This window comes from Leptonychotes weddellii, chromosome 11 (genome assembly GCF_054177405.1).
Source record: "Leptonychotes weddellii isolate Sample4059 chromosome 11, ASM5417740v2, whole genome shotgun sequence".
In the NCBI taxonomy this organism is placed as follows: Eukaryota; Metazoa; Chordata; class Mammalia; order Carnivora; family Phocidae; genus Leptonychotes; species Leptonychotes weddellii.
Genome location: NC_138379.1, coordinates 14740385 through 14762187, shown reverse-complemented (window position 1 = coordinate 14762187; position 21803 = coordinate 14740385). Strand labels below are relative to the sequence as shown.

Sequence of the window (21803 nt, the reverse complement as noted above, 5' to 3'; positions counted from 1 at the left end):
GTGATGGGGCAGGGGGAGCGAGTGTACATGTGTGAGTGTGCCCGTGTGTATATGTGTGTGTGTGATGGGGCAGGGGGAGCGTGTGTGAGTGTGCCCGTGTGTATATGTGCGTGTGTGATGGGGCAGGGGGAGCGAGTGTACATGTGTGAGTGTGCCCGTGTGTATATGTGTGTGTGTGATGGGGCAGGGGGAGCGTGTGTGAGTGTGCCCGTGTGTGTATATGTGCATGTGTGATGGGGCAGGAGGAGAGGCCTTCCTGGGTGCAGGGAGCTGCTTGGGGCTCTGTCTCCTCTGTGTTGCTGGTTCACCCTCTACTGTTCAAAAATCAGGCTGAAAAACAGGATGTTTATTATGATCCAGTTTTATTAAAAAGCACACACATACATGAGTATTTTTGAGAGGAGAAGAAAATGCCTCTGAATGTTCATTTTGGGATTCCTGAGAATTTGGATTTTATTCTTTGGCTTTTCTGCATTTTCCAAATTTTCTACAACGGACATGGATTACTGGGGAAAAGACGTTTTACATTACAAGTTACACAGGATCGTAGACAGTTTGGGAAATAATCATTCTAGATTCCCCCTCTTAACTGTACCCTGACACACAGATACAAGCGTGTTCCTGGCACATGCACACACGTGCGTGCGGACCGCTGGGTTGCCGCCTGCCCTGCCGTTGTCCACCCTGGCTCTAGCCCCGGCCCCCTCCTCAAGGACAGTGCTGAGGGCTTGCTGTGGCTCTCCACGTCCTCCACGGATGGCAGCTAGGTCTGGAAGCTACCCGGGGCAGGGCCTGGGCACCTGGGCTTCCCCAGCTAGACAGGTCCCTCCTGGCTGGACCAGGGCTCTGGAAAACAGTTGGCCACACAGCCGGAGCCCTGCCTTCCCTGGCAAGTGCTTGGCTCCTGTGCCTCAGCCTGGCTTCCAGGGCCAGCTGGCCGGGACTGGGGAACAGGAGGGTCACGGTGCTGTGCTTCTATCCCTGGGGACCCTAGGGATTGGAGAGAGGGGTGTGGGCGACAGCCTAGGAGGTGAGGGGGCTTGCAGTCTAGTGGCCCAGACAGCCCGCTCACCCCATGCAGCGGGAGGGAGGGGGTGGAGACTTCGTGAAGAAAAGAAACAGGGTTGATGGTTTTGGCCAAGCCGTCCCTTCTCTTCCAGCTCCTTGCCTGCCCTGTGGAGCCAGAGACTGGAAAAGCTTGTCTCTGGCCAGAGCTTTGGGGGCTGGCGGGAGTCCGGTGTTAACCCCCTGTGTGCTGGGGCAGAGATGGCCCATCAGATGTGGGGAGGGGTGGGCAGGGAGAGGGGGAGCTTTTTATCACAGGAGGGTGAGGGGAAAGGAGAGACTTCCAGGGACAGTGAACATTGGTTCGTCCACTCATTCACTCATCACTCATTCACCAAGTGGGTATTGACACGTCTGTGTATGCAGACCCTGGTTGTGGATGCCAGGCAGACACTCGCCAGCAGGAGAGCCGTGGTTTCTGCACTGGGGGCTCTGTTCTGGGGGGTGGTGGGCTCCAGTCAAGTACTATTCAAATGGATGATAAAAAGGGAGCTGTGCAGGGTGCTGGGCGTGAAGGTTACAGTCCCCAGGAGAGCAGATAATAAGGCAGCTGACCTTGTGGGGATGGTCAGCAGAAGCTCCCTGGAGTTAGATGAGGTGGGTGGGGAGAGGAGTTCTGGGAGAAGCAGCAAAGTCCAGTGTGGGGAGTGGGGCAGAGTGTGGGGCTCTGGGGTGCCGGCCGTCCAGGGAGGATCCTGCTCTCTGTTTTATGCGCATCGGGATGCGGTTATACGATCAGACTTGTGGTTTGGAAAGTTCGCTCTGGCAGCGTGTGTGCTCGCATATGCACACACGTACACATGTACATCCTTGCCTGCACCCCCTCCTGGCCCCAAGCTCCCCAGAAAATTGCCTCGTCAGCTTTTCTGAGGTTCACAGAAACCCAGGAGCTGCTGATGCTGTGCTGTTCCGGGGGAAGGACGCTGGTGTGAGGGTCCTGGCTCCTGGCTGAGCCTTGTCGGGAGATTCTAGTGGAGCTGGGGGGGTGGTTCGTGGTGGTGGTGGTGGGGGGTGCCCCATGGTTCCAGTCTTGGTTCACCAAGAAAGAGGAGGCCACAGTGCCTCCCCCGTTCTGGCTGGCCGCCTGGCTGGGCCTCTTCCTGGCTGGCGCACAGCCTCGGGGCTGGTCCAGCCACTCCAGATGGCAGTCTTTGGACATGAGACCCGCAGAGGCACTCCTGGGCTGGTGCCGGGGACTTCCTTCGTGGGTGCTTAGAGGCGAGCTGAGGAGGTTAGCTGGGCGGTCCTGGATTTCAATTTCCTTGGGGTTGTGTTTGCCCAGAAGGAATTTTCTGCCCTGCCCTATGAGGGCAGGAGGTGAGCAGGTCAGGGGCTCCGTCGCACGGCTCTAAGGTGCGCAGGAGCAGACCATGGGCCCAATGCCTGGCCGTTGGCCAGCTGTGCCGTGAGCTACGGGCTCGGGTGGGCAGGGCCTCAGGAATCTTTGGGAACCAAACTCCCAGGTTCTATAAAGTCCCCCTTCCTTCCGGCAAGCTGTGTCGTTCTGAGTCACCCCTACCGAAGGGTGGACCCTTCCCCTCAACAGAGCCTCAGTAGCCTCCCTGTCCCAAGAAACTGGCTTTCCAGGTGAAGACCCAGGATGGGTCCCAAGTATTCTGCAGCTAGTGTGAGCCACCATCTGGCCCGGAGTAATAGTCAGATCTGGCTTCGAGCCCCTGAAGGATGGAATGGGTGACCTTCGGCGAGGTCGGGGCCTCTGTGTCCCCATCTGTAACATGAGGACAATAACAGGGCCCACTGGCAAGGAGGGAGGAGGGGACAGGTGGCCTGCTGGGAGACACTGGGGAAGAATGTAGGGTCATCAGCAGCTGCTGTTGTCTTTAAGGGGGCCCAGACTAGGGTAGGGTGAGTGAGGTCCTCGCTTGGGAATGAGAAACAGCATTGCAATGTGCCCTATCAGGGCTCTGCTCCTTTTTATTTATTTATTTTTTTTAAATGTTTGAAAATACTTTTTTTTTTTTTAAAGATTTTATTTATTTATTTGAGAGAGAGAGAGAGCATGAGAGGGGAAGGGTCAGAGGGAGAAGCAGACTCCCTGCCAAGCAGAGAGTCCGACGCGGGACTCGATCCCGGGACTCCAGGATCATGACCTGAGCCGAAGGCAGTCGCTTAACCAACTGAGCCACCCAGGCGCCCGGCTCTGCTCCTTTTTAAAAGGAAAAAATCACAATACTGATCCCGCCTTTATTTAAAAGTTTGATATTTTGCTCATCATGGATTTTTAAAATTAATTTTGGTTTTTAAAAAATCGTTGCTGTAAATTCTTATTTATCTTGGTTACTGAGTTTTTTCATGTCCCCTTAATTTTTATGCCCAAGGCAAGCGCCCCGTTCGCCTTACTCTGGGCCCAGTAGAGCAAGGTAGATTGAGCCCCTTGGGTGGGGTGCTCACCCACGCTGAAGGCTTTATCAGCAGCTGCTTGCCTTGCAGAGTAGGGGATGATGGCTGAGGTGGGAACCCAGGGCCCATGATAGAGGTGGGTGGTGACATGCTAGGACTCTTGAGGTGGCTTATTCCTCAGGTGGGCTCAGGCCAGGCCCCAGGTGAGGGCCAGTGTTGTGGGATGTGGATCTTGGCTGGGTTCCAGTTGGGGAGATGGGCTCAGGCTAGGGGCCTTGCAGATGATGGGAGGGGGAAAGAAGCAGGGAATCCCTGGGCCTACCCCAGCCACTTGCCCCACATCTGCCTTTCTGTTCCTGCCTTTCCAGTGGGTTCCTGAGCTCATTCATTTCCTGAGCACTCAACCCTTGTGCTATAGGCCCCCCAGGCATATGGAGCTTCGTGCAACCCAGCCCTTGCCCTCACAGGGAGCTCGCGGTCCAGCCAGAGACACACAGCACATTAAAGCCCGTGGGAATGGCTATTAAGGAGGGTCCAAGGGTGGTTGCCACCTTAGTCTGCCTGGGGGAGTCAGGAGGGCTCCCGTGGAAGGTGGCCTCTGAGCCGAGCTCTGAAGGGCAAGTGGGCTTTGATGTTCACGTCCATGCAGGATTTTCCCCAGCACTTGTTTGGGATGTCCCCAGCCACTGAGCTGGGCTAGAGTGGAGGCGATGAGCATGGGAGAGGGCTAGGAGGTAAAGTCGGAGGGTACCCCTGGAAGGAGGCTGCACCCCTCAAAGCTAATAGGCTTGGTTTGACCACATGTGGGCATGGGGTAGGGGAGGTGGGAGGCAGAAAGGACTCCCCACACATGGCCCTGATGTCAGGACTTGGGGTGTGGGGCCTGAGGATGGAGGTTGTGCACGCCCCCCCCCAGGTCCTCCTGGCCTGGCTGCAGGGGCAGCTGGGCAGGGCCCCCTCAGGCCCCCATTGACTGTGCCTTCTCTTTCCAGATCCTAGGCGCGGTGATCCTGGGTTTCGGGGTGTGGATCCTGGCCGACAAGAGCAGTTTCATCTCTGTGCTACGTAAGGGTCCCTCCAATCTCCCTGCCCGACTGGCTCTGGAGCGGTGGGGCCAGGGCAACGGACAGGGCTGCTCCACAAGAACTTGAACCTCACAGCGGGTCACTTTTCAGCTGCCCTCAGGGCCTCACCCGGGTCCTGCGCTGACCGCTCTGCCCCGGGGCCCCCTCTGCAGGGGTTTTCGGGAGGAATTTTCTCTCCCTCCCCACACAAAGCTGCTGTTGTCTGGAGAACACTGGGGGTTGAGGGAGGCTTGCTCTCCCAGCCCGGCCCCTTTCCCTCAGCCCTGACCTCGAGAAAGCCTCTTACGGTCTCTGTCCCTCCATTTGCGAGCTCAGCAAGATGTGGGCCCCAGTCCGGCCCCGGTCAGTTCAGAGAAACGTTGGAAAGGGTGGGAAAGAGGTCGTCAGGAGCCGATGACGTGCCCACCATGTGCCCAGTGCCGGCTAGATTCGTCGGGTCTCTGGACTGCAGAGGAAGACACCGGGCACAGCATCCGTGGTCTGTGCTCGTTCTGAGGCAGGCACAGGGCCGAGCATTTTGCACATGAAAATTGCCTTAATCCCTCGATAGCCCTGTGAGGTAGGAACTGTTCTAGTCCTGCCTTACAGGTGAGGAAATGAGGCTCAGAGAAGTGATGTCCCTGGCTCACGTTTACAGAGCTTCCAGTGATAGGTGGGAGACTTGAACCCCCAGAGCTTTGGTCCTAAATGCTGCCTGTGGTAGGGTGAACCACAGCATGCAAGCCCCTTCTCTCACCCTTGAAGCAGGAGGAAAGAAGCCCAAGGCACTCCTGCACAGATGATAAGAGCCTTTCCAGGCTACGCCCGGCCTCCTCCAGGAAGCCTGCCAGGCTTGCTGCACTGATCTCATGGATGCCCTGAGGTGGAAGGGAGGCACAGCTGAGGGCCCCAAGTAGCACAGTGATGCCACTCCCCTCAGTGAGTGCATCCTTGGCTCATTTCCCTCCCAGCTGCTGCTGAAGCAGCAGGTTTGGACTCAGGCCCATGGCAGCTGCTTGATTTGAATAAAGCGGAACCAGGCTAGGATGGGTGATGGAGAGGCCACACCTGTCACTGTGGCCCCAGGGGGCTAGGCCTCCCCTCAGACCTGAAAGGAAGCAAGGATGATCCACCCTGCAGCCACATCCGATGCAGCCTGGAGCTGTTAGCTCTGCCTCCTGCTGGGGTGGAGGGCTGCAGAATGTTCTCCCATTCTGGGGCTAGGGTCTGCATTTCCCACCCCAGCGGGATGCCCATGCTCCCCAGGCCTTTCCAACATGGGACACATCCGCCTCTGCCCTGATTAGGCCCAGGCTCCCTGCTTCCTGGCCGTGGGCCACACCCAGCAGGTACTGCGCCAGGGGGCAAAGTCTCAAGGCCCAGCTCACCCACTGTATCTCTATCCTCTGCACCTTGCCCCAGGCCCCAGGAACCTCCTACTGCTCCTCCTGCCTCCTCCCTGTTCAGTTCGCAGACTCTCCCGGAGCCGCCAGAATGCAGAGGTCCCCTAGATGCACCCAGAATGTTTTCACAAATACAAGGGCCCCAGGCCCACCCCAAGGGGATCTGACTCCATCGGTGTGTGGGCAGGGGCCTGGAGCATTGTGGTTTTTAAAAAGCTCCCCAGGTGATTCCCAGGCAGCCAGGGTTCAGAAGCACTGATCTAGCAGAGGAAAAAGACTTGCTAAGAATCACACAGCAAGTGAGGGTCAGGGCTGGGACCCAGGGCTCCTGACCTACTACGTACGTTCCAGGCCGGTGTGACACAGCTCTCCCCTCACCTAACTGAGTCCACACTGTGAGTCCACGGGGCGAGGTGTTGCTGTGCGCATTTCACAGTGGAGGAAACCAAAGCACAGGAAGGGAAGTTAACTTGTCCCAGGAAACACAGCCAGGAGGGGGAGCTGGGATATGAACAGAGGGCATGGCTCCTGAGCCCCCATACCCTGAGCCCCTGTACTGCGGGATTTCACACTCACCATGCAGTCCTGCCTTAACCAGAGCAAGCAAGTGCCGTGGTCAGGAGCACAGACTCTGGAGCCGGGCTGCCATGGTTCGAATCCTGGCTCTGCTGCCTCCTAGCTGGGTGATCATGGGCAAGTTACTTCACTTCTCTGTGCCTCTTCATCTAGAAAATGGGGATAATAATAGAATATATCTCATGAGGTTGTTGTGAGAAATGAAATGAGTTAATATAGGAAAAGCGTTTAGAACAGCTCCTAGTAACTAGTCAACCCTACAGAAGTGATGAAGTTGGTAATAACACCTTGAAGTAGGATTTAGTTCCATTTCACAGAGAAGGAAATAGAGGCCAGAGGATGGCTTGCCCAGGCTCAGAGCTCGTTCGCAGCAGAGCTGGGATGAGAACCCCTTTCTTGTTGCCTTTGGTCCCTTTCATTTGGGGCCACTTCTACCTCGCTGGTACCTGCCAGGCCCAGCAGGACCCAGATGTTTCTGCTGTGCACAGTGGAGGGCCAGCCCAGAATGTCCACTTGTCCCCTTCCTAAGTCAGGTTGCTCAGATTGGGGCCAGCCTGAGACCCTGGGTGCGGTCAGGGACTGGTGTCCACTAGACGTTCTGAGAAGCTGAGACCTCGCAGCCGGGCTGGCCTCCTGGGGGAGAAGCTGAGTTGGGGGATCTTAGCCCTGGGTCTTGCCTGCTGGGCCCCCAGGTGGCCTCTTAGCCTGCCTGGGCTTCAGGGCTCTTAGGGACAAATCAGGATGTAAATCCACCCTCATGGGCCTGTTGTGGAAATGAAGCAGATGATTCGGATAAAGGGCCTTGTTCTGGCTGGCACACAGTGGATTCCAGACTGTGCCAAATTTCTTTTCTCTGGGAGTCATCCCTGGCCTCAAACCGAGGAAGCTTCAAAAGAGTGGCATTGGATGGCTTCTTCCTGACTATGCTGATTGCTGAGAGCAGGGTGCTGAGGGCCTAGAATGAAAATGGGGGCTCAGTGCCAGGAGCCCCCCCACTCACCCCAGCAGGTCCCCACCATGCCCGCCCAGCCTGCCTGGGGGCTCCTATGAGGAGCTGGGTGGAGGCAGCCCTGCCCTGGCACCCTGAGAGCAGGGTGGGCTGGCCAGGGCTCTTCCTGAGTTCAGAACATTCTGTCTGTGACCAGGAAGTGGAGCTGAATCAGGCCCTCCTATCCACCCACACTTCAGCTTTGTAGTTACTGCTTAAGGGCACTAAGGCGCCCTGGGTGGCTGGGGGTGGGGGTGGATCTCAGCTTCTCCCAAGCCCCCCAGGGAGCCGGCCAGCGTCCTCCCTGCTGACGGCCACTTGGGCCAGCCCTGGCCATGCCCTCCTTAGGAAAGCACATTAAAATGGCAGATTCCAGGTGGTCTCCCAGGAAAGTCTGTCCAGTTGTGACGCACCCAGGAATCTATATCCCTAAGAGGTTCCCCGGATCCGCTAATGCACTCCAGGCTGCTCTCCAGCTTTCTGGAAACATCCTGTCCCGGCTGCCTCCCAGAGACTGCAGGGGCTGTTGTGGGAGGAGTCTGCCTCCCCCCGCCAGGGGGAGGCACATCTCCCCTGGCCCTTCTGGCATATGACAGCCTCTGGGTAGAGGGCATCTGGAGGTGGGTGTGAGCTGTGCTCTGTTCTGGCAGGTGATGTGCTGGGCTTTTAGGGAAATGGTGGTCAAGTGCTCTGATGGAACCCCGACCTCCACCCACGAGGGTGGGCTCTGTCCGCCCTCGGCCCTGAAGAGGGTTTCTTGCCATCAGGAGCCTCTCTCTACGCCTCAAGCATATCACATGTCGGACTCACACTGGCCTGATCTGTCTCACCTTCAAATACATCAGGCTCGCTCCTTCCTCCTTGCTGTTCCCCCCTGCCTGGAATGCCTTCCCCTCACAGATCTTCACTAGGCTGCTTCTCCATTCTCCTCTCAGTGTCAGGCTCAGGCTCAGGCTCAAATGTCACCTGCTCATACCAGGCTTCCCCAACCCCCCAACCCACTCACCACCCCATGGTCATCTACTGGAGCCGGCCTCAGTGTCCCTGTGGCTCTCTCCACAACCAGGGGATCTGGTCATTGTGTGCTGTGTGTTATTGTCCCCACGCCCCTCCCCACTGAATGGCAGCTCCTTGTCGCGGGGACCTCAGCAGTCTGACTCCTGTCTCCCCAGCAGCCAGCACAACATCTGGTAGGGGCTGACCCCAGTGCTCTGACTCCAGGGGGAGCAGTGCTAGACCTCTGGGCCTTACCCCTGATGGTGTGCTTAACAAGGGTGAGATAGCTGGGCCGAACTGAACGCCGTTCTTTCCATCCCCAGAGACCTCCTCCAGCTCGCTCAAGGTGGGGGCCTGCATCTTCATCGGCGTGGGCGCTGTCACCATGTTCATGGGCTTCCTGGGCTGCATCGGTGCCATCAAGGAGGTCCGCTGCCTTCTGGGGCTGGTGAGTGCCGCTGTCCAGCTGGGTGGGGCCTGCGTGCCCCCCTGGTCCCGACTGTGGGAGCTCGTGCAGAGGTGAGCGGGGTGGGGTCACCAAGGGCGGGGGGTGCTTGCGGCTGACTCCGTGCTGCTCTGTGTCCCCAGTACTTTGCCTTCCTCCTCCTGATCCTCATCGTCCAGGTGGCCGCGGGAACCTTCTTCTATTTCAACATGGGCAAGGTAAGCACCCTCCTGGCCCCTGGCTGGGCTGGGCTGGGCTGGCCCTTCAGGGGGATTGGCCCTGGGGGTACGGGAGAGACCAGGGGCCTCTCAGCTGTCACAGACAAACCCAGGAGGTGCCTGGCAGCCTCCTGGGCCTCTGGTCCCTGTGATCTCCTAGCGAGATGTGAGGGGGGCAGCGTCTTGGGCAGAGTCGCCGTGGGCCTGAACGCAGCTCTACCCCAGCACCTTGTAGCTGTGGGGCTGTGGGCAAGCCGCTTGCCTGTCTGGGCCTGTCTCACCTTCTGCAAATGGAGGACAATAATAAATTTAACTTGCAAGGTTCTGGCGAGGATTCAGTGAGATTATCTTAGTAAAACACAGCACAGTGCTTGGCATGGTAAGCGCCCAATAAATGTTGTTGTTCTTGTTTTTATTCAAGCACCTCAGCAAGTAATAAATCCATGCCACTCATCCGCAGATGAGACCCAGGGAGGAGACTGTCAATAAAAAAATTAGTTTTGCATCACAGAGAAGGCGCTCAGCTTTAAGGAATAGAAAAATCAGGCTGACTGTGGCTTAAATTCTAAAGATATTTGCTGTTGATTAACCAGAAGTCGGGCTGGAATCAGAGACCATGCTTCTGGCTGTGTGTTCAGCATCCTCATCATGCCACTCGCTATATCACATCACTCACCTCATGGTCACAAGGTGGCTGCCACAGCACCATCCGTGCTGCTGTAGCCAGAAGAAAGGGAAACAGGCAGTGCCAGCCCCGGCCATCCCTTTGATCAGAAAAGCAAGTCTTCCAACAGTCTTCCCCAGACTGGGTCACAAAGACACCCCTGGCTTCAAGGGGACTCTAGAAGACACAGGCACAAGGGAGAAGGGAAGCCAGGAATAGCTGTTGGGTGAGCCAGTCGACTGTGACTGTCAAAGTTAGCACTTATGGAGCACCTACTATGTGCACATGGTATCTTCTAGAAGCTTTACACACATCGTCTCATCCTTACGGCAGTGCCCACGGCATCCCTGTGGTTGGGTCAGCACACACCATGTACTACAGGGTACAGTGCTGGCCACTTTACTTTCATTCTTTCACTGATGCTCCCCATGCCTTCCCTCTCAGGGTAGTGTGAGAATCCCCATCGACAGGTGAGGGGCGAGGGCACCAAGCCAGCCAGTGGCCGGGCCAGGCGAGGGCCCAGAGCTCAGCCCAGACCCACTGCACATGGCCCTTGACCCGGATGCCCCCAGGACCCCCCACCCTCCTCCAGTGCTACAGTTCTTATCCAACTGGGGAGACAGCTGGTGGCTAGTGGGCTCCTGCATTTCACCACTCGAAGGTCCAGTTGCCTCATATCACTCTGAAAAGGAAGGTGAGAAAACATTACACCAACATCAACAACTAACACTTTGTGGAGTGGAGCCTAGAACAAGCCACCCCCCCACCCCCCCACTGTGGCATACAGATTGTGCTCACTTAGTTTTTCCTCACTGTGGTCCTTCGAGGTCATGGGTGTGATACCCTCATTTTCAGATGTGGAAGCCGACGCACAGAAATGAGGCACCTTGACCAAAGGTCACACAGCTAGTAAGCGGCAGAGCGAGGATTTGAACCCGGGCAGCCCCAGGTTCATATTGGTGCAATTTCCATTGCAGTGGTTCCTACCCGAGTCTGCTTTACTTCTTCATAATCCACACCCAGCCTGTTCCCCAGGAGAAGTGGAGTTGAGTTCCAACACAGGCACAGGGTAACTAAAATCAAAACGAGAGAGATTAGAACACACACTGGAAGAGGAAAAGCCCCTGAAGCCAGGGCACTAGATAACAGTAGCTGAGGGCTAACTTGAATACTGAGCTTCCTGGTGGCCAAGGCAAAAGGGGAAAGAGTGGTTTCAGTAGATGAAAGGAAGCTCGCTTGGCCAACAGACAGGAAGGCAGTGTTTAAAGGAGGGAAACTCTTTTCCCAGTGAAAGGGTTGTGAGATCTGCTCTTTATTTCTGCCCTGTGGCACCTGGGGCTTCTCTGGGACCCAGTCAGTGGTACATTATGATCAGAGTGGATAAGAACTGGGCCCTGGTGAGCTGGTTTCCATGACTCAGAGCCGGTCAACTCTGCATGGGTCTTGGGACGTCCACTTTCTCCTCGTCTGAGTTTCCCCATCACAGTAATAAAGACAGCGCCCATCTATTGGATGCCAACCACGTGCCAGGAGCTGAGCTAGCAACTCGATAAACATTTCAGTTTTACAAGCATTTTCCAGTTTAAGAAACTGAGGCCGAGAACAGCAAAATGACTTCAGGCCACAGCCACACATAGCTCGGATGCGCCAGAGTGGAGAACTCCATCCCGATGCCTCTGACCCAAGGCCCACGTCTCCCTCTCCAGCATGCTGCCTCCCTGTGGGCTGGTATAGTCTGGGCTTGGCCGACAACCAGCAGCTATGCCTCAGAGGCGTCCCAAAGGCCCAGAGCAAGGCTTGTTTGGAGAACCAGGACTCCTGACTCCAGAGTCCAGACTCTCCGTCATACCCCACGATTCCCTCCTCTGCGCCCCGCTCCCCCGCCCCACCAGCCTCCATACCTCGTGCCCTCTGGTCCCAGCCCGCCTGTCCTGTAAGCGAAGGGACATTTCCTGGCTCTGCTGGGAAGGTCCTGGCAGCACTCTCTCACCCAAGTGAGAATGAATGATTTATTTTTTCTTTCCCAGCACATTGTAAATCCCAGTGGAAGACTAAACATGTTCTTGATGATGTTTATTCCTGCAGATGAGGCCCGGCTGAGGAGCTGGGCCTTGTTGAGCCTGAAGGAAAAGGCCTTCTAAAGGCAATGGGCTGGGCTTTCCCTCACTCTCCAGGCCTCCTGGGCTGGTGGGAGGGACTGAGCCACTGGGGTTCCCCCCGTCCCCCCCGCCCCAGCCCGAAGTGGTCTCTGGGGATGCCACTGGTCTCGGCCCGAGTTCCCAGCAGCCAGGGCAGCCACAGGGGAGGCTGGGGGCCTTGGGCAAGGCACGTGGCCTCTCAAGCCCTAGATTCTGTGTCTATAAATTAGGGGAAGGCTGCTGGGCCCCCACTCCCACCCAGAGTTGAAGTGAGCACAGACCTCAACGCCTTTATAAGATAGAATGGTGGCCAAGGCCTCAACTCCGGAACCAAACTGCCCGTGTTGGAATCGCTGCTCTGAGGCCCTCGGCAAGTTACTCAGCCTCTCTGTACTCCACTCACCTCACCGGTCGAACAGTGGTGATCATACAGGTCCACTCCCCTTAGCAGCAGTTCTGAAATCCAAGAGCCACTTTGGAAAAGCAAAAATGCCCTTTGCAGCTCATTCCGTGGCAAAATCAAATCCAAACAGAAGGCAGGCCATTTATGGCCTCTGTGTACCCCATTTCGGTGGCCCTTGGGAATTATGAGCGGGAGAGAGTGCGGGGTGTGACCCAGACCCCAATCCCTTTCTGAAATTGGAACATTGCTCGGCGCCAGAGCACACGGGCCCCAAAGCCGTCTTGGACGGCTGCGGATTGTGCTGCGGATTGAAGCGCGTCGCCGGTGGGAAGGGCCTTTCCTGGTATCATTGCAAGGGTTTGCTGTGACGGTCACCATTGTTAACTCCGTTAATGCTTAGTAAGGGCTCAGTAAATGGCAGCCGTTCCTATTGTCGTTGGTGTTAATATCAGTATTAGCCAGAGCCGTGGGGGCCCGGATTTGGGAGTGGAGATTCCTCTGGCTCTTTCCTCATCTGACCATATAGCCAGTCCCTGTTCAGTGGGCACGGCCCGGGTCTGGGCTTCCGGGGCCCTGTGTTCTAGGGTGGGCTTTGCCTCTGGTTGCTCCATGGCCTTGGACAACTTGCCCTGCCTCTCGGAGTCTCAGCTGACCTCTAGGGCCTTTCCCAGCTCTGACGCTCTGGGATCCTGGCTTGTTCTCTCCAAGCAGTGGAGAGTGGGAGAGGGTCAGGAGGAAGGAAGCGAACACGCTATCTGCCGGGATGTGCTGAGCACTGGGCTTGGTGCACTCACGCAGGCCCGACTGCTCACCCGCCCAACAGCCCGCACTGGTGAGGCCGCTGAGGCTTCAGTGGATTATGTCAGGGGGTTGAGCAGAAGGCCTGCGGGCTGAGGGCTTGGAGGGGAAGGGGCTTGAGTGGGCTGGGTGGGCACTGGGGGTTGGGGGTGGTGACAGTGGCCCAGCCACACTGCTGTGACCCCCGGGGGAGGCTGGTCAGGAGCACCGTGATGCCCTTCCGCCTCTTTCCCTTTCCTACCTAAGAAGCTCAGAAGAGCCAACGTACGGGTGGTAAGACAGGTTCCCCGAGGACACTGCCATTCTGTGAGAGGCCTGCCCCTGTGACGGAAACTTCCTGATCCCCTGGCCTGGGTTGCTACCAGCCTTGGGGGTGGGCAGCTGGAGCCAGGACAGAGCCTTTGTCTTCCCTTTTGGGAAGAAGAAGAAGGGTCCAGGCAGTCCTTCTGGAAGGCGATCATGGAGAGCAGTGGGATGGAGATTCGATTCTTTTTTTTTTTTTTTTTTTTAAGATTTTATTTGCTTAGAGAGGGCACAAGGCAACACCAGGGGGAGCGGTAGAGGGTGAGGGAGAAGCAGGCTCCCTGCTGAGCAGGGAGCCCAACCTGGGGTTCGATCGCAAGACTCTGGGATCATGACCTGAGTCAAAGGCAGACACTTAACCGACTGAGCCACCCAGGGGCCCCGGGATTAAGGTTCTTAAGGTGCTGGTGCCTGCCTGGCTCCATGGCTCTGTGGCCCCGGCAGCAGAGGGCGGTGCCTGACTCAGACCCCGCCCTCAAGGAACTTATTGGAGCCTGGGGAGTTCTGGGGTAGCCGTTATGCACTTTGCAGTCGGCTTTCAGGAAATAACTCAGGTGGTGCCGAGGAGTAAACACACCATGCCGTCTGCATCCACCATTGCCAAGGGCCCTCATCTCCTACCGGGATCCCAGGCTGAAGCCTCAGACCTGTTGTATCTGCCTTCTGGCAAAGCACTTGGTAACATATCCTGTGGGAACCCGGGGAGAGGACAGGAAGATGTGGGTCCATTTCGTGCGGGGGGGGGGCACCTCGTTCTCAAGGGCAATTTGATACATTAGAATAAAGAGCATGGAGAGAGGTCTGGACACCATCCAAAGGAGTGGTCGGAGGAGCCGGAGAGGAGGGGGAGAAGGGAGAAGGGCTCGAATATCTGAATGGTTTGTCCTGGGAGAGTGATCTGATTTGTCCCCTATGGTCCCATCAGGGACTTGCGAGGGAGCAGGGAGGAGGAGAACTCAAGCTAATGGGCAGAAGTCACTTGAGCTCCACTTAAAATGAATTGCTTGTATCAAGAGCCTCCCCGCCCCTGCAATGTGCCATTCTGTGGGGTCCTGAGTTCCCCATAGAGGGAGCATATAAGCAGAGCCCGGGAAAATCTGGAAAGGGCCCTTACATTTGGATGATATGCTAGATTCCGAGGTCTCTTCGAATCCTGCCTCTCTGTGAAAAGTTGCACTGCAAGGTGAAATGAAAGCACAGCGTGGTGGTAGTGGGGAGCCGCCCCGGAAGACAGTGGGATCTGGGGTCGGGGGAGACAGTGGGTGATTGGCTGTGGTTGAGATCGCAGGTTTCTGGGACCGCACGCATCAGGGTTACAAGTCCTGTCTGCTGCCTGCTAGCTGTGTGATCTTGGCAAGTTGTGCCGACGCTCTGAACCTGTTTTCTCTTCTGGGTAATGGGGAGGATGGGACCGGGCAGCGCTCCAGGGCTGGCCCCCTAGGCGTGTGACCCGAGCGTTTACACAGGACCCTGCACTTCAGAGGGTCTGTGCTTGGATTCTTGGATGCTCAGCTGGATCCACATTTCCAAAGGCTGCCCCGGGGACCCTGTCCCTCTCCATTCCTTGCTCCTTCTCTCCTCTGTCGGCTCCCTTCTCAGGAGGGCAGTCCCCAGCGGAGCCTGAGGCGGCCACCCTCATCCCGGCCGGATGAGCGGAAAGACAAGGTTAGCTTGGGTGACATGCCCAGGGTGGGGAAGGCGACCAGCGACAGCCTAGGACTTGCCTGGGCCAGGGAGGGGACAGGGCTTCCCAGGCTCATGGAGGGATTGAGGGGTGGTTACCCCTAAGGAAAGGAAGTGTTGTTCCAAGGAGGGAGACTCCTGGCCCACAGAGCAGGCAGAAACCACAGAGGCGGCCCTTGCAGGGATGAAGTGAGAGAGTGGGCATCTTCCTCCTTCCCCTCCCTGCTCTTTTTTTTTCACCCTGGTTGCCAGGGTGACCTCCCCGAGCTCCCAACAGGGCCTCCTGGGCATGGGGATCCCAAGGGATCAGCTCCGAGCAGAACCAGCCCCTGCCGCCGTGGTCCCTGTGGCCCCAGCTAGGTCTCTCAGCTCTAGTCTGGGCTGCGGGGTGATGTGGTGTTTCCATGGAAACCACCCAGCCTCAGTGGAAACCCCCCCGGCTTCCATCACTTTTCTCATTTCAGGGGGGGGCCTGAAATAGGGAAGTCTGGGCTGCCGTGGCAACCACGCTGGGGTATAAATAGAGACTAGGTCCGCGGAGGGGAGGGGGGTGCGGGCAGGTAGGACAGCTGTGGGAGAGGCGGCTCTCCATGCAAATGCCTCTGGGGACGCCGCCCTCCTTTCCACGCCTCGGGGATCATCCACCCACTGGGGAGAAGAGGTGGAGCAGAGATGGTCAGGGCAGAGAGACCCAAGACCCACGGGAGCCAGCTGTATGACAGGGGCCAGCCACTTAGCGTCTCCGGGCCCTCCTTATCACCGCTCTGATCGCCTTCAAGCCGTGGCCATGTGGTTCCAATGCTGATAGAGCTTCATGGGTCAAGACTTGGGTTCTGGGTCCAAATCCCAGCTCTTCACATGTCGGCTGTGTGACCTTGGCCAAGTTAGTCAACCTCTCTGGGCCTCGTTTTCTGCATCTCTAAAATGAGGGAATGAGGTAAATCCCTAGGCTCTAGGTCTGCTCTGAGGATTAAAATGAATTAATGCACGAAAAGTGCTTAGCATGGCTGGTACATAACAATTGTTTGATAAAACTTAGCCACTGTTACTGCGATTAATTGCCCATAGGAAAGCTTTGTAAATCGTAAAGCTCTGTGTGAGTAAAATGAAGAGTACTGTGCTAGGGGTTCTGTCAAGAGGGAGGGGGCAGAGGGCAGTCCTGGGGAGTGGGGCCAGTGAAGGGAGGGGGCAAGGAGCCAGGGTGGCAGGTCCATCCGGAGGATGTGGGTTCTCCGAACGCTGCATTTGTGAGCTGCCTGTGGGGAGCTGACGGAAGCCCACTCACTGCGCTGTGAGCCGGGCTCTGAAAACCCCTGCCTGGAAGTACCTGTCCTATATCCTAATTCCCCTTTCTCCGGAACTGAGGGGCAGGTTTGTGGCTGTCCCCTCGGTGCCCTGGCCCCTCCCCCTGGGCTTCTGTGGTGACAGCAGGTGGCTGTGACTAGCTTATTCATGCTGGAGTGCCAGGAAGGCCCCTGAACAAGGTCCACAGGAGAGGCCAGCAGGGCCAGGCTAGGTCTGGCTCTTGGGGGGGCCCCTTGCTCCCACCTGGGGCGTGGGGCCCTGTTCTCAGTGCTCAAGCCTGGTTTCGGGTTTGCTTCTCTTTGTGCAGATGACTTGTTCCTGAAAAGCTGCTGTAGTGAGATCCTCTGTTGAGAACCCCGCTAGGGGGACCATTGGGGCTGAATCCTTTTGTTCCCTGCACCCCTCATCTGCCTTCTTTGTAAATCATTGTTTTCTTGGTGGGGTTAAGGAAAAGGGGGTGCTTCTCTCCCTCACCAAGGGACCCTGAATTCCCAACACAGGCAGGATTTGGATTTTGTGGGGCCTCGGGACAAGCATGAGGATTAATGGGGAGAGTATGTGAGTACTACCCTGGTGTGTGGGGTGTCGTGGTACTATACACCCATTCGCTCTTCAAGTACACCACGCGTCTACACTGGCCAGGCTTCGCCAGATACGGTCCTTGCTCCCGTGGATCTGACATTCTGGTGGAGGGGAGAGATAATAAATCCTGAAAATGAATGAGCATGTAATGACCACGTTGTGAAGGAAAAGACAACATGCCCACCCTTGCGGGTTGAGGAGGGCCTGCAAGGGGGTGGTGGAGGGGATAGAGAAGGGATGTATTCTGTAGGGTGGTCCAGGAAGGTCTTTCTGAGGAGGTGACATTTAAGCAGAGCCCTGAAGCAAGTGGACGAGTGAGCCATGTTAATATTTGGGGGAAGAGGATAACAGGTGATGGGAAGAGTAAGTGCAAAGGCCCTGAGGCACAAGTGTGCCTAGCAGAAGGACAGCAGAGGAGACCTGTGTAATTGAAGCAGAAGCAGCAAAAACAGAAAATGAGGTTTGGGAAGAGCAGGGGCCAAACAATGCAGGGCCTTGTGGGCCATTGACAGGATGCTGGCGTTCTCCCTGAGAGGGATGAGAGACCACTGGAAGGTTTGCAGCAGTGACATGCAAAGATTCACATCTAAAGGGTCCCCGGGGTGCTGAGTGCCGAATAGACTACAGCGCAGGAGTGGTTGGCCCTGCTGGCCCCGGGCTCCGTGTGGTGGCCTGCTGGGGGCTGACACCCGGAAAGCACTAGGAGAGTAGTTGGCATGGACAGTGAAATGCTTTCGAGTGTGAGCATGTCCCCAGGCTGGGGGCGGGGGAGGAGAGAGGCCGTTTAAGTAGATGTGACCAAAGGTGGGGCACGGGTTTCAGGAAATCTGACCTCGACCGTTGTTCTCCCCTCTGCAGCTAAAGCAGGAGATGGGCAACATCGTGACCGAGCTCATTCAGAACTACAAGGACGGGCATGAGGACAGACTGCAGGAGGCCTGGGACTACGTGCAGGCTCAGGTACGGCGGCCGTGGCGGGGGCGGGGTAGCGTGAGGGTCCTGGCCTAATGTGTCTGGGTCTGGGTGTCCGTGTGCCTGACAGAATATGCCAGGGAGTTTGTATGTGAGTATGTATGTGTTGGGGGCAAGGGGCCTCTGAGTAGTCCCCCTGCCTGGCACCCCGGCTACCACCACAGTCCCTCACTCAGGGGGCCCAGGGTCTTGGAGGCTTCCAGTGGCTCACAGGGCTCCAGTCTGTGGCCGGGAGGTGGGGGAGGGTCCTCATCTCAAGCCAGGAGTCTGTCCTGGGGGTTAAGGAACTGGGGGCCAAGGCTGACATGCTGACACGAGTCTGAGTGGAGGCTACCTCTGGGGGGGTATTGACATGGGATGTGCCCATGGGAACCTTCTGGGGTGAAAGGAGTGTTCTGTCCAAATCCTGATCCAACTGGCATTTATGCCAGTGTATGTGTAAAAAGTCATCAGGCTGTGCACTCCAGTGTATGTGTTTTCCACCTCAATCCGAGTGAGAGAGACAGACTGACTGAGTGAGTGAATGATGGAATGACTGCCTGACAGATTAAATGACTGAATGGGAATGACTGAATGCATGAATGAATGATGGACTAACTGGCAGACAAAATGGCTGGCCTGACTGACTGACTGACTGAATGAGTGATGGACTGACTGGCAGACAGAATGACTGATTTAATGAATGAATGCATGAATGAAGGATGAACTGGCAGACAGAATGACTGACTGACTACTGAATGACTGGCTGAATGAATGAATGAATGAATGCATGAATGATGGACTGACCAGCAGACAGAATGACTGACTGAATGAGTGGATGCATGAATGAAGGATGGACTAACTGGCAGACAGGATGACTGGCTGACTGACTGAATGAATGATGGACTGATTGGCAGACAGAATGACTGACTGACGGAATGAATGAATGAATGACAGACTAACTGAATGAGTGGATGAATGACTTTGTGAATGAATGACAGAATGACTGACAGACTGACTGAATGAATGAATGCATGAACGATGGACTGACTGACAAACTGACTGACTGAATGAATGCTGGAATGACTGACAGAATGCCTGGCTGACTGGCTGACTGGCTGACTGACAGACAGACAGACAGAATAACTGACTGGCCCACTGGGTTCCCAGCCCGCCCTGATGGTGAACCAGTCACCAAACACACAAACGGACCCCGGGGATCAGGTCCCAGGTGCTGTGTGCCCCTGGCTGGGACTCAGCATCTCTGGGCTGCAGCGTCCTCGTGTCTCCCGTGGGGCGCCGGCCACACTGGTCCCTGGGGCCTGCCTCTAGCCCTGCCTGCTGCCTGGTGGAGGGCTGTGGGGTGCGAGGGGCAGGGGTGGAGGCAGCAAGAGGACTCCATGGCACCAGGAGAGCAGGGTGTCTGGAGGTGGGACTCTGTCCAGACCACACAGGCGCATCCCTTTTCTGGGCCCTGAAGAGAGGACAGCAGTGTTTTGTGCCTCCCAATTTTTGGTGAGGAGCTGGGGCCAGGTCGGGGGGCCTGTGTCGGCTGGGGGGCTCAGTGCACGCGGGAAGATGTTTTCCTCCACGTTCAGTTTGACCCACAGATGCTGAGGTTAGGGGGACGCTCATGTCCCAGGATGAACGCGTGCCTCCTTCAAGGAGCCTGGGGGAGAGCTGGGTCTCTTGAGAGAGGGTGCGCACCCTACCATGGGAAGCAGTTGACTGGTTGGGGGATTTCTGCCGCAGGCAAGGCCTCTAGATCATTCTGATGTCTGTCCGATGCTCCTTGGCATGGTGGTTAAGAAAGCTGACTTGAATCAGGCCCCCGAGGGCGGGAATACCAACTCTGCCACTTCCGGAGCCCGTTTCCTCATCTAGAAAATGGGGCGATGGATCCGTGCTCGTGTGAGAGGAGTGTATGAAGCCCGTGGCGCTTAAGCAGAGCTTAGGTGGCATGTTGCTGATGAGGGTTTATCGGTCACGCCCAACCACTGAGACACAGGGCAGGTGGTGGCTGGGGACAGGTCTCGGCACGAGGCAGGGTCGGGGGCTCTGCCTGGTGTGGTAGCAGGGCCAAGGAGAGCTGTCTCCTTCTGTTGCGTGTGTGAGGGCTGGGGGTGCCCCTCAGCGGGGCCAGCCTCCCTGCCAGAGGAGGCAGCCGAGTATCTGCATGAGCCGGGAATGGAGGGAGGGAACCTGCCCCAGCAGCTGCCTGGAGCCCAAGAACGCCTGAGCATGCTTGGCTCGCCCCCTGCTGGTCACCAGGCTGCTGGTCAGGGACTAGCCACCCAGAGACCAGAGACCAGAGGGAAGCAGGTGGGGGACCCACACACCCAGCGCAGGGGCACCCAGTCAGTCCACTTAATCCTCCCAGGGACCCTGGCAGAGTGGTTCTTGTCATCCCATTCTCCACATGAGGAAGCCAGGGCTGGCGGCTCGCCCAGGCCCAGGGTGTGTGCCCTCCCCGACTCGGTTCCACCTTCCACTGGGCCTTTCCAGCACAGGCTTAGCCCCTCAGATCCCAGTACCATCAGGAATTCAAGCCCGGATGTGATCCACAGCCCCTCTGGGTCCCCTTCGCGAGCCCCACGGACACACCTTCTGGCACGGGGAGCCTAGAAGGGCCTTCTTCCCCTCTGGAGCTAGAACATTTTCTCTTCCAAAAGGCAGAATTGACCATATCTCCTTTTTCGCCTTGGCAACTGGGAAGCTCAGAGCCAAATCTCAACTCCAACATGTACACAGCACCTAAAAGTGGAGCTGGCCTTCCCCGAGCAGCCCCTGTGCTGTCCAGATCGGGGCCGGATGCTTGGCCTGCCTCAATCCATGGAGTCCTCCTAACAGCCCTTCGAGTTAGGAACCTTTGTTACCTCATTTCGCAGATGAGGAGACTGAGGAAAGCACTTTAGCCAAAGTTAAGCCGCTGGTAGGTGGCAAAGCTGGGATTTGAACCCAGTAGCCGGACTCTAGACCCCCACACACGTTTTGGGTTTTTTTTAATTATTTTTTTTTAAATAGGCTCCACATCCAACGTGGGGCTTGAACGCACGACCCGGTGATCAAGAGTTGCATGCTCTGCCAACTGAGCCCGCCCAGGCGCCCCTAGACCCCACACTCTTAACTGGGTGTCTCTTGCCCTTCTTGTGTCCCACTCATCTGTGTTCTGTCTTTCAACCTGAACGTCCCTCCTGTGCTGCTTTATATTTTTACTGCTCCTGATTTTTGGTCTCTTGCTGTTTTAATATTTATGCTGTGTGTTCCCTGAAAGCCCCTTTAAATTCCCTGTGGCTCCCAGAAGCCAAAGCGAAACCTAAACTCTCATCGTGGCGGTCTGGCTGGGCCCAGGGGGGCCTGAAAGTGGCCGATCTGAGCCTCTGTCCTGGGAGATGCCACCTCCGCGTGGAGGGCGGCCCGCCTGAGGGCAGTGGGCGCGACCGCTGGTCTCCCGGCAGGTGAAGTGCTGCGGCTGGGCCAGCTTCTACAACTGGACGGACAATGCGGAGCTCAGGAACCGCACCAATATCACCTACCCCTGCTCCTGTGAGGACCGGCAGGAGGCGGACGACGGCTTCCTGGTGAGGAAGGGCTTCTGTGAGGCTTTCGACAGCAACAGGACCGAGAGCGGGAACAGCCCCGAGTCCTGGCCCGTGTACCGTGAGGTGTGTGGAAGGCTGTGGGGCCGGGGCTGGGCTTGGGGCACTCTGGGGTTCGGGTTCTCAGGCCACTCAGGTTTGCCTGGCCTACTCCTTACCTCCCACTTCTTCTCTCCCTCCCCCCTCTTCCCTCCTTCCTTCCTTCTTTCCATCCTTCCTTCCTTCCCTCTTTCCTTCCTTCCTTCCTTCCCTCTTTCCTTC

The 21803-nt window shown here is 56.8% G+C and overlaps 1 protein-coding gene across 2 annotated transcripts in view; it reads left to right on the top strand.

The window, feature by feature from the left end:
- The window catches only part of CD82 (CD82 molecule), a 51271-nt gene that overhangs the window by 27368 nt on the left and 2100 nt on the right, over window positions 1–21803 (top strand). For both annotated transcript variants that reach the window (XM_081798282.1, XM_081798281.1), the window contains 5 exons: window positions 4419–4491; window positions 8777–8901; window positions 9042–9116; window positions 17851–17952; window positions 21402–21608. In XM_081798282.1, coding sequence (XP_081654408.1) covers window positions 4419–4491; window positions 8777–8901; window positions 9042–9116; window positions 17851–17952; window positions 21402–21608 — 582 coding nt within the window. The remainder of the gene's footprint in view (window positions 1–4418; window positions 4492–8776; window positions 8902–9041; window positions 9117–17850; window positions 17953–21401; window positions 21609–21803) is intronic.